At 43.7% G+C, this 12,162-nt stretch overlaps 1 protein-coding gene across 2 annotated transcripts; it reads left to right on the forward strand.

The window, feature by feature from the left end:
- The first annotated feature begins 1,478 nt into the window (after positions 1–1,478).
- LOC115593963 (neurosecretory protein VGF) lies at positions 1,479–7,715 on the forward strand. Of its 2 annotated transcripts, none has more exons than XM_030437696.1 (2): positions 1,479–1,766; positions 3,949–7,715. In XM_030437696.1, the coding sequence occupies exon 2, from the start codon at positions 3,978–3,980 to the stop codon at positions 6,021–6,023; it is 2,046 nt and encodes a 681-aa protein (XP_030293556.1). In that variant the 5' UTR covers positions 1,479–1,766; positions 3,949–3,977; the 3' UTR covers positions 6,024–7,715. The 2 variants fall into 2 exon arrangements, with proteins under 2 accessions (XP_030293556.1, XP_030293557.1); XM_030437697.1 differs by lacking the exon at positions 1,479–1,766 and adding an exon at positions 2,643–3,098.
- Positions 7,716–12,162: the final 4,447 nt, after the last annotated feature.

Here is a 12,162-nt window from a genome sequence, read left to right on the forward strand (position 1 = left end):
GTTGGAGAATGGAAGAAGGAAGTCAGCGAACATGGCTAAACATAACGTGAAACATTTCTGCCTGAGCAACATAGATAGGTTTCATCAGCAATGGTGGTCATTTCACAATGGAAACAATGATGCTCACGATCCTGGGCTACTTCTGTCTTTTTGAGAGACTCCTATCGGCAAAAATTACATATGGTGTCTTTAACTCACAGTTGCCTCATACTGTACATATGCCACCAAAAGGCTGGAACCCATTTACATAGAAGCGAGTACCAATTCTCATGCAAAAATGAAGCCATTTAATGGAATTCATGACAGTGTAAACTGGTGACGTGCAGTCTCCTTGTCCCCTGATTTGTCAACTGGCACTTGCTGGATGTTTTTAGATTCAGTGAACTCCTTCACTCTGCTTCAGCAAGAAAAGAAAAAAAATGTGAAACACCACGTGTCACCCCCTCCCGTAACGTGTAAAGTGAAATAGACAAAGACTGCTGGCTGTTCGGATCTGAATGCCTTAAAACAGCCGTATATATATATGGGAGCAGGTATTGTTCTGATTTAAGAGAGGCAGACGCCTTCCACTGTGCACATAACTGCACTCTTGCTAATAAACTCTGACTTAATATTCATTGATTAATGATCCATTATCTAATCACAGACACTCATAGTGACTAGATCATTCTGAATGGCGAGCCAGAGGAAAACACGATAGAGTCATTCATGCATTGAAATATCATTGTGTGTCACTTAAGCGTTACATGTGCCTTTACAGTTAGGTGTTGCAGATCTGGTGCTTATTCACCGGTGTGATGTGAGAGAGAATGGCAGCGAGAGGCCACGTTAGAAACACAATGTGCCGCTGACAGATGGAGAGCAGCCAGAAATGATGCGAGACAGCGGGTGGAAAATTGTGCAATCCCTGGAAATTGAGCAGCAAAGCACGGCTGCTCCCGTGGCCCGTGAGCCATGCAGCCACAAGAGGATCAGGGCCACCGCAGACAAAAGCCTAACAACCAGGCTGCGAGAGAAAACGGCCCCTGGAGTGCATGCCACTTTTCCGTCTGAACGCCACACATGCAAGTCATTGATTCTTCAGAGCACGTCACTAAATGACCCTAATTGATAGCCTGTGAAGGAGGTCACTCTATTTTTTCTCCAACCCTCAGCTCCTGAATCTGAAACACGCTGGGGCAGAGGAAGGAAGGAACGAGGGAGGAAGAGGCAACACATTAACCTTTAACATGTGAGAAGGAAAATGGCTGTGCACCAGCTCTATCTCTACAATTTTCCCTTTTCATTGAGGAAAAGTACTATTTCATTCATGCCATTTCCGTTCATTCATCAGCTGGGGCCAGCCTAGACTCGCAGTGCCATCTCCACACCAACATTCTTATCAATGGAAGTGACGTCAGCACTCCCTGCAGCTGGGGGGGAGGGGGGGTGGGGGGGTGGAGGAGGAGCGTCACGTGGTTCAGTGAGGGTATATACAATAAAGTTGCGCTGACCGTGGGGCTGAAAACATTCACTCAAGTGTACATTAGCGCCAGTGCTGCTGCCATACAAACACACCACGCAACTCAATAAAGAAGCGCCAGTTTGATTGTTTTTCTTTTTTCTTTTCTTGATGTTGGTCAGAGGCTGAAGAAAGAGAGAGAGAGAGAGAGCGAGAGAGGGGGAAACACTGACATTCTCTCAGGTGATCCTCTATTCATGAAATAATCTTGGCTTTACCCGCGCTGTGAGTGTCTCCACTTCCCCACCCCCCAGTGGGACCCCAGGTAAGTGGAACCAGATCTCATTCTGTATCAGATATCTATTTCATAACTGTAATAATGTCGTTTTTTTTTCCTTAATCACAGTGAGATTTTTTTTTTTAAATGTGAAATTAAACGCAAAAGCAAAAGCAGGAGTGAGACATGTCAGGAAGAATTTTCTTCTTTTTTTTTTAAATCGCAACTTTATCAGAAGAATTCATCTGCCCTGTCAACAGGGCGGCTGCTGGTTGTCTAACTGTAAAGTAGATGTGCACTGCGACTGTTTCTATTGGATCTTTTTTTTTTTTTTTTTTTTTTTTTAAGTAAAACTGAGCATATTTTCTAACTTGAAGTTTTCGAGAAATATTTTTAACAACTATTTTACCGGTATTTTTTTTTGTTTAATATTTGATAAATGGACGCATTCATGAGCAAATCACGTTAGTTTGTAAATGCATTGATATTTACAATGGTAAATAATAATAACCAGCGCAAAAAATACAACAATTTGTTATTCTGTATTTATTACTGCGGGGTGATAAAGACATTAAGTCATTACAATATGTAGCCAGCTGTGTCTAAGAAATAGTATTGATGCTCAAGAGCCCCTGCAAAAAAAGAAAAAAAAAATCCGTTGCCATTTTTTAAACGTGAATGCAACAAAAAAAAAATCGCGTCGATTTTTCACGACTCAAAAAGCCACAGCCTGATTCCAACATTCATATTCATATTTTTTTTTATTAAATCCTAATTTAATTAGAGTCAAAATCAAATCCACTGCAGGCCATTTACCCTATTCAAAATTGGATTTCATCCGTTTTCCTCCTCGTGGATCCAGTTTATGAAAAAGAAATGGAAATAGTTCAAATTTGGGGCTGCACGCGGTGCTTTGCTGCCCAAAATTTGTGCTTGTCTGCATTCCACCACTGAGGAGGAACATGCTCACATCACACAAGGACAAATCCGCGTTTCACGCTGGCTGCTCGTCTTCTTCCTCGCGCAACCCAAAAAAAAAAAAAAGAAAAAAAGGGCTTTACCCCCCCAAAAATATAACACCCAGCTAATTCACAATTTGGATGGCGCGTTCAGGGACCGGAGGGTTAAATAACTCAACCGTAGCCACCAGCTTTACGCATGACTTCCCCGCGCGTGCCGCCTTTGTACCAGTGTCCTGGTCACATCGCTTGACGCACGGAATACCAAAATCAAAGCCAGCACGGACACAGCTCGGATCAATTCGTATTTCTGTATTATTATTATTATTATCATTATTATTATTATTATTTTAAGATAAAGACGTTTTACGCCTAAAATGGCGAGTCCGTGCGTTCTGGTCGGGTTGGACCGGAGGAAGAGGTGAGAAATTTGTATTATTCTTTTTTGTTGTTGCAGAAATTCAGACGGAAATTTCCTTTCGTTGACGTGCTTTTCTGTTGTGACAGTTTCCTCGGTTAAATCTCATGAGAGGACAAACAAAAAATGACAGAGCTTGTCTCAATTGATCCGCGCCGTGGAAAGATAATGAGTGGGTTAATGCGCGGCTACAGACAAAAAAAAAAAAAAAAAGACTAATGTTCAGGGGCAATTTCTGTATGCAAATTGTTACCTCCCTCTTGAAAAGACACGGGAAATTAAATATCCAGAGAATAACGGCTGGTTTACACGGACAGATCAGGCTTTCGTCTGTATGTTTCCAGGTTATACAGCTGTGGCAAAAAAATGTAAAATAAAAGGAAAAAAATTGACCTTTTAAGACATATTATAGCTAGAATTGGATTTTTCCATCAAGAACATCCAAAATAAAAATATGTCATGAGCAAAAGAAGCCTATAACTTTCTTTGTTGGATTTGGCATGGCTCATTTGACTGCGTGCTTTGTTCTCCAACGTTTGTTAGATTGAAAACTGCTCACAGTGTTAAGTGCTTTTGTGTGGGGGCTTCACGGTCCGAGGATATCTCGTTTTTCAACCAGAATCCGGTCGTCGTAACATTATTTTTGAATATCTGTGTGCTCTAATATTACAGTATTCCTTACCAGCTGTCCTCGGTACATTTTAGAGTGGCCTTTTCACAATTTAGCTGCATATTCAGTGAATGATGAATCCAGATGTGCCCACGCTGCCTTCAGACTCCAATGAGTGAATCATGAATCGCGTCTCATGTGTCTTTTGTCCTTCTCCCTCTGCCTTCTTCCTTTCTTCTTCAGGTGCTTAACCTCCCTCCTGCCAGTTCTGCATGGTCATGACCTGTCATCACGCCCCTTCCACAGCCCACCTCGTCCTATTGGTCCTGCTCATCGTCACTCCGCAGCTGGCTGGCACCGCCCCTGCGTGGGGTGAGGGAGGGGAGGGAGGGGTGGAGGGGCGCACCCGGACAGACCGAAAAGAGGACAATCTCGCCCCCTTCCTCTCGCCCCCTCCTCAGAGCCTCTCCAGCCCTGACAACGCGTCACTACACCGGGGCCGGGGCCCGGGTCAAGATAACCAATCAGATAAAGTGACGGACCCTGCGCAGGTGCTCGCCGTTCTTTTAGAGGCCCTGGACCACCCGGGGGAGAGTGAAATCCAGGCGAGCAGAAACAGAGACTGGGGAGAGGATCAGAGTCAGGAGCTGCCCTCCATTGAAGGCTTTGAGGGTGGTGAGATAAGGAGAGCAGGGGAGACAGAGGCAGAGAGGGTGGAGGAGGAGGAGGAGGAGGAGGAGGAGGGGCGAGGGGCTGATAAGGCTATTGAACAGCTAATTGTAGGCCATTTGACAGCTGCTCAGGGTGATGACTTAAAAGAAAGGGATGAGGAGGTTGAAAACACAAGGTCAGAGAAGGATCGGGGGTGGTCCGTGGAGGATGTGGGACCTGATAGCGTGAGTGAGGAGGAAGAGAAGGAAGAGGATGAGGAGCAGAGGGAGGGCGAGGGACATGATTTAGAAAGTTTCTTAATCAAGGCCAGATCAGGTTCCGCCTCACAGGGAGATGATCCCTCTCTGCAGCGCAAAATAAGAGGCTACTTCCAAAACATTGACTTGGGTCTCCAAGATAACGAGATCCTGCCTCCTCTGAAGGGCTACAAGGCGTACAATACTCAGCTGGCGCGTGCCGGGAAGAAGCTGCACTGGCAGGAGAACCGGTCGGGCAACCAAGCCGCCAAGGGGGGCAACTTCATGGATGACTTCGAGGATGAGGGAGAGGAGCTGGAGGAGGAGGTTGAAGAAGAAGAAGAGAGCCTCTCCCACATGGAAGAGGAGGCGAGAGCACGCGCAGAGAAGCAGGAGGTGCTCCGGCAGCAGGAGGAGGCGGAGCGAGCCAGAGAGGAGGAGCAGAGGCTGGCAGACATCGCCTCTGACATGCTGCTGCAGTACATGGGGAGGAAGCAGCAGGCCTACATGAAGCCGCGGCAGAAAAGCAGCATGGGGGCCGCTGGCAACACTGCCGAGGACAAGCGCTCGGAGGAGGTCGTCCCAGACGAAGACGACCTAGACCAGCAGATGATCGACAGGCTGATCGAGATCAGCAGCAAGCTGCACCTGCCTGCTGACGATGTGATTGAGATTATTAGTGACGTGGAGGAGAAGAAGAAGAAAAGGAAAGAGTTGCAGCTGCAGCCAAGCAACAGCAACCCTGTTGCCCCTCGCTTCAGGCCTCTGGTACCTCCTCCTCTGGCTGCTCCGCCTATCTACCACTACACAGCCTCAAAAAACCCCAAGAAAAACCCTTATAAGTACAACAAGTCCAACAAGAAATGGCACAAGGACAAAGTCAAGTCATACAAGCAGGACTATTGGTATAAGCCTCAGAAGCAGCTTGACTACTGGTATAAACCCCAGAAACAGTTTTTAGCCTTCCCCTCTTATCCATACTACCAGAAGCCATATCGAGCATACTACCCTGTTTATTTCCCATATCCCAAACCACAATACTATGGCAAGCCCGCCCCCTCCAGAGACCAGCCGTTCGGCCCCCAGGAGCTTGACCTCCAGGCCCCGAGGCGCAGGCACAGGGCGGGGGGTAAGAACCGCGGGCAGGGCTGGAGGCAGCAGCCAGCGCCGCGCCTGCCTCTCACCCCTTATATCTCTAACTATATCCTTCCTCACCCAAGGACCTACCAACCCCTACCTCCACCCAAACCAATAACCCCGCCCAGGAGAGGCAGGCGACCCCCGTACTACTATCAACAAGTCACACCAGGAGATGACTATGAGGAAGATGGGCTGGTGCCTCAGCTGGACAGTGAGGAGGAGCTGGAAAACTTTATTGAGAGGATCTACATGAAACGCAGAATGTATTGAGAGACTTTTCGTACATTTTGTCAGATCAGACAGATCTCTGACGGAGGTGGGATAGATATACAGTAGCTAAAAAAAGCTAAAAGGGTGGTGAAAAAAAAAAATGACTCAGAGGAGAAATGTGTTTTGAAGCCTGATGGAAGTTTAAGGGTCAAGAAGTGAGGAGTTAGATTTCTGTTTTAAATCACTGTATTTTTTTGTTGTTGTTGATTTTGTCGGTCAGGGAGAGGATGAAGGGTGTCCCAGCTGAAGCTCCCTGTAACCATGTTCAGCCTCTTGCTCAGTTTACATTTTGAAACAGAACATACCATGGTGTATGTTTGCCTCCATTCAGGTCGATCTCTGATGCATTGTTCAGAGTTTTCTAGACTACACACACACACGCGCACACGCACGCACACACAGGCAACATACACACACACACAGGCACATACATCAACACGCCTACATGATCACATTTTTGACACGTTCACATGCAGATGTGCCCATTGTAAGAGAACCATGTTTACAGCATCACTTTGTATCTTTTGTTTTATATTCTGTATGTCATATTACAAAACGAATCTAGTTCAATGACTTCTTCTGAAAAAAACAAAACAAAAAAAACAACAACACTGAACACTGCTATTGTCAAATGTTGACAGTATATTTTTGTTGTATTTGATGTGTGTATTTGCCTTTTCTTATTCTCGATTGGATCAACTTTAAACAGCTGCAATTTGCAAAAGGTGCCAAACACACACACGCGCGCGCACACGCACGCACGCACACACACACACACACACGTACACACACACACACATTTCAGTTTCAAACTCCAGATTCAGATTTTTGCCTTACAAAGCACCATGGTTCTATAAAAGGGAAAGATCATATCGCATAAGATTTACCATCACAGCCGGTCCCAATGTAGAAACCCTGTGGACGCCAAAAGCACAAACTTAAACACTAAACACTTCCAACATGGTGGACAAAGGGTTTTCAATCATTACGGGATCCAGAAGTTGATGTGTCTACGGCATAATCTCCATCAGCACCACCATACAGCGCTCCTTTGACACGCAGGAGTCCCTCATTGTTCATCTCCACTTCGCATCTTCCCCCATACGTTGTTCTTTTTGCATCGTTATCTCCATTTTCTTTCCCTTTCTTTCCAAAAAAGAAAACAAAAAATAATAATACTTGAACTCATCTGTTCTGCAGCCTTTTTTAATTTTATTTATTTATTTAAAAAAAAAAGTGTTTCCACCAAGAGGCTACAAACATTTTGTTCATTTTTCCAGGAGAAATCTCATTGAAAAGTTTCAGGCCGGGGGAGTCAGGGATTGTGCTTAAAAAACGTTAAATGCACGTCTTTCTACTTGCATCTTAAAAAATGAACCAAAAAAAAAGAACAAAAAAAAGAGAAAAAATAAAACAGTATGGGGAACTCAAGATGGTTGTTTTCTCTGAATAAACTGTGAACATAAAAAAAAAGAAATCTCAAAAAGGAGGAGGGCCACTGTGTCCACAGTGAAGCCATCTGTCTTGTAAAAGGAGAGTGTTGTTGTTGATGTCACCTTTAGCATTGTAATATGTACAGTGTGAAATAAATATGCCCGTGCAATGTGTAAATAACAGCATGATGATTACTAGTTTTGCTATATGATAAAAAATAAAAGCAATTATTTTATTAAAGTTCAGTTTTTTAATGGCTTTTTGGCGAGTGCTATGTTTTTTTTACTTGTATAGCAGCAAATATAGCGACAAACACTCCCATTGTTCCGTTCACAAAGACGAGACAAGCTTACTGACAGTACTGGCTCGTATATGTCACGGCTGCATTAATATGCAAACAAAAAACCTACAGAGGGAGTTTATTAAATCCACAGACAATCAAAATGAACACGAGGGGTAAAAAAAACCCAGCAAGAATGGGAGTGAAAAGAGGAGGAATAACTAAAGAATGGAAAAATTCAGAAGGACGGGGGGGTGGGGGTCTGGGGGGAATGGTAACTGCAGTGATTGATGAGTCACATGATTGGTGGATGAGTCATCCATCTGTACACTTTACTGCGCAGGACCACACACTCACGCACACACTCACAGGCACACACAAGCACACACACACACACACACATGCACATTCTCTTTGAGCTGTATAGTAATTTAGCTGCTGGCATTCAAGATAAAGATTGAGTCATGTTCGCTCCAGCCTCGAGCCAGCCAATCGGCCGCTGGAAAGGTGTTTGGTAGATAGGTTTTTGCCATATCTTGTTTCCACACCTCCTCCTCACTCTCACTTCACATGGGCAATATGCCCTCCTGCTATAATTCCTTGAAGTGCTTCTGGCTGCCGCTCGCCTGGCATCAAAACAAACCTTATGTATGCTGTCAGAGGTACAAACGCTGACAGTGATTAGCAGCCTGTCAATATGCTCTAATTGCGTGTTATCTCGCCAGCTCGCCCGCCAGTTGATATGGACTGGTACCTTTCATGGCGTTATCTCGGCTTGTTGGGTGAATCTTGGACATCGCGTTATGAATTCAGATTTTTAATCGCGGCTTGTACCCTCTGTAGATATCCGAGCTGGACATTTTCGCTCGCTGACTGTGAGAATTTGATTACTTTTTTTTTTTTTCTTCACGGGGGCCTCACAGATTTTAGAATTAAAGCTCAAAAAACAGGTCACTGGTCCTCTGTAGGCCGTCCTGTCGGGACAAAGAGGACACAGTAAGTGTCGAGAAGGACTACGAGTCCAACAATGTCATAATAAGACTCAATTTGTATCGTTGGTGGGAAAAGGCAAAGGATTAGCTCCAGTTACAATTTGCGATATTTGTAACAAGTCAGCAGGCAATTCTTTCATTTTAGCAGAATCATTAAATAATGGAAAATAATGAATTTCTTAACATCTAGTGTCATCCTTTTATTTTTCCTTCATGGGAAGTCTTTTCACAAATGTTTGGGAGTACATTCGCATTTGTGGAAAAAGTTGCCCAAATTATTTTGTTTCTCCAAAAAATGGCCTCAAGTAATGACACCTGAGTCATTGCAGTCGGGGCTGAAGACCACAATTTTGAAAACTGCAAACAAATCTGAGGGAGGGAGTTGGAAAGAAGAGCGCCTGCCAGTCCGTTGTAGCCCGCTCCTCAGCTCTGAACCTCCAACAGGACCACCAAATGTCGTACTGCATTTGGGCAGGTTTCGAGAAGGAAGAGGAACGTGTGGAATGAAAACGAGAACCTGCCTTTACAGTCATATAACCATGTGATCCACCGTTAATATAAAAGCTTCGATTGTAGCCTCTTCAAAGCATTTTCTCTGTGGTTTTACAGTTTGTGTCGCTATATTGCAAACACAGCTGTTAGCTGCATGGCTACTGTTCAAAGCAACAAAAAAAAAAACAAGTACAAGAATCCCAAGTTGACCTAAGAACCCTGATAATCAGTGTCATGAAATGGCAGAGTAAAACACCAACTTGTCTTAATAAGTCTTTTTAATAAGCAGGTTACTTCCCAATCTAGAAGAAAGAATGCCAGCTGTAAACCATCTGAAGTTCCAGTGGTAAGAGGAAACACATATCAGCAGGGGGAACAGACTCTGACACAACACCGGCACTCTCTGTCGGGTGAATGTCCGTCTGTTCACTCTTGATTTACCACGGTTTCTAACACTCTCCTTCTTCACCTCCTCCATCAGCGTGGTTCTTTTTCCTTTCGCAGCGTAGAGCTTCCACAGTTATTCCGGTCGTTCCACCGTCACCTGGATATGGCAACCGGGGAAAACAGTGTTCTCTTCCTGTTGTGGCTCTTCAACAGCACACACGCCTCCTTTGTGCTCTAATTCGTCCTTCATTTTTGCGTGAATGAAGTCTCGTGGGCAGACTAAACAGCTTAGCAGTCAAAGCGAGGTTCATAGGGAAACAATCTATACACGGATGGTGTCATTTCCTTTTACAACCACTACACACAGTTGTTTATTGCCAATTGAAACGATACGAGGTTTACTGATGACTGGGCGAGACATGTTTTGAATGTTTTGCCATCTTCTGAAGTTGAAAATATACTTCGTGGCTGCTCACTTGTAATGGCTTTTATTTCTACAGACCTGAGAAGAACAACGAGATCCTAAATTCCTGGGGATGTATTTACAAGCCATCATGGGTTTAAAAATGTGCTCCCAACTGGCTAAGTGAAGAGGAACTCCTGAAGGTGATGAGGGATTCTTCTGGTCCAAGAGTAATTCACAAAGCATTAGTGTTTTATTGAAAAGTCGGTCAGTCTCCACTTCTTCAGGTCCACATTTGTCCGACCATGTATACAAACTCCAAACTCCAAACTTTCCATAATGAAATAACAGAGCTGTTCTCTGAGGAAAATAAGGTCCCAAGAACACTGTTTGAAGCTAGAAAGGTGGCAGGGTCCGCCACATATAAACAAGGTAAAACAGTATGAAATTGTGCTCTCATTTAAGGTCAGTTTGCTCATTCAGTTTACTCAATCGTTTCAACAAAAATGTATTCTATTTTAAGTTTATTTACTTTTATTTAATATATATAACTTTTTTCAGTTCAATTGTAATTTGAATATATATACAAACAAAGCTTATGGTTTTTAGATAATGATTTACATTTGATGTACATTCTTTTCTACTTAAATTCTTTTAAATATTTGTTTACTGATTGATCTAGCCCAATTTAATAAAAAAATTTGCTTGACCAATTGTGACTCAGACAGCTCCCCCGTCAGCCAATCACTGTGGACATCAGTGGGGACTAAATTAATTCAGTAACATGATGTCACCCATTGCAACGAGGGGTCAACCTCACCCCAGATCTCCGCTGCCCGCCAGATGATTTCTGTCATCGAACAGACACTGCTAAGACGCTCTGGGACTGATCTGTCCTGACTGGAGGCAGTGAGACGCATTTAGTGCTCTTGGTAAATAACATCATTCGACAATATAAAGATGTTCTGTGCAATATTTAAATCGAGATCAAACATCTCAAAACAGAAGGGTTGACGGTGCGTTGATGATACAATCACTGGCACATCCCAAAGATTGTGTGTCTAGTCTGTTTGATACAATAAGTCCTGTTAGATTTTGTAGGTTTGAGACCTGAGGATGTGGCTCAGCAGGTCCAGTCTGACGAAACACACAAGTGGGATGCTCACACACTGTCGCCTTTGATGAAGTCCTCTTTCGCACCTTGTTGCCAAGCCGTGGACAAAAAGAGCGCTGCCGAGCTGCTGATATTTACATTCCCTTTGTGCCGTATTTCTGTGACATACCACGCGATTGGGATTTAAAATTTCCCGGCACAATGGCATAATTGTGTGTCAAGCTTTAGATCACATTACGTCCTCATAGTAATCAGTTATATTTTGCCTGGTGGTTGCGCTATAATTAAAATGCCATTTGAATTTTTCAAAAGGCTCCAACTCTCGCAGGCGCAAACATTTGGTATACATCCAGCTCCTGGCACAAAAAGAGTCTGACAGCACAGCAATTCATCAGTAAAGGCCCCCAGAAGCCCATGCACATACAGAAGCCGGAACATGAGGAAAAATGTCAGCCATTAGAACTATGAATATTGAATTAACACAGCTACAAGACCTTCAAAATCTGATTAAATAATGACCATTTATTTCTAAAGCGCAGGACTTTGGCCCAACCTTTACCTTTAAATGTCAGTGTGATAGTATTCACTATGAATATCCAGTAAAGTAAAGTATAGCGTTTACATTTACATAGTAGTTAAACAGTGTAGAATAATCAACAGTGGCAAAAGTTCTGGTGGCTGCTGGATGGATGTGCTCACACATGGCTTAACCACCACCTGAAATAAGACTTGCCATCACCATCGCAAACACTGATACAAAAATTGGTGGAATTAGGTTGCATGGCAACGAGTGGTATCTTCGTGTTTTTTGTACAGGATCTTAATGGCCTGGTTTAATGGTTTTTCCCTCTTTCCTTATTCTTCCTGTGCTTGCCGACTCTCTGAGATTATAAGATGATTCAGGTTCAACATAAAAAAAAAATAAAAAAATTGAGTGCACAAAAGGTTGTGCACATCATTCCTTGGTCCGTCTCAACATCATGGCACTTCTCTTTTCAACTATCAAGACTGCGTGAATGTGATTTTACGCAATTCTG

This window comes from Sparus aurata, chromosome 13, assembly GCF_900880675.1.
Source record: "Sparus aurata chromosome 13, fSpaAur1.1, whole genome shotgun sequence".
NCBI classification, from domain to species: Eukaryota; Metazoa; Chordata; class Actinopteri; order Spariformes; family Sparidae; genus Sparus; species Sparus aurata.

Bases quoted from the DNA above. Each gene is read 5' to 3' on its own strand.
- LOC115593963 (XM_030437696.1), top strand. From the start codon at position 3,978: ATGGTCATGACCTGTCATCACGCCCCTTCCACAGCCCACCTCGTCCTA.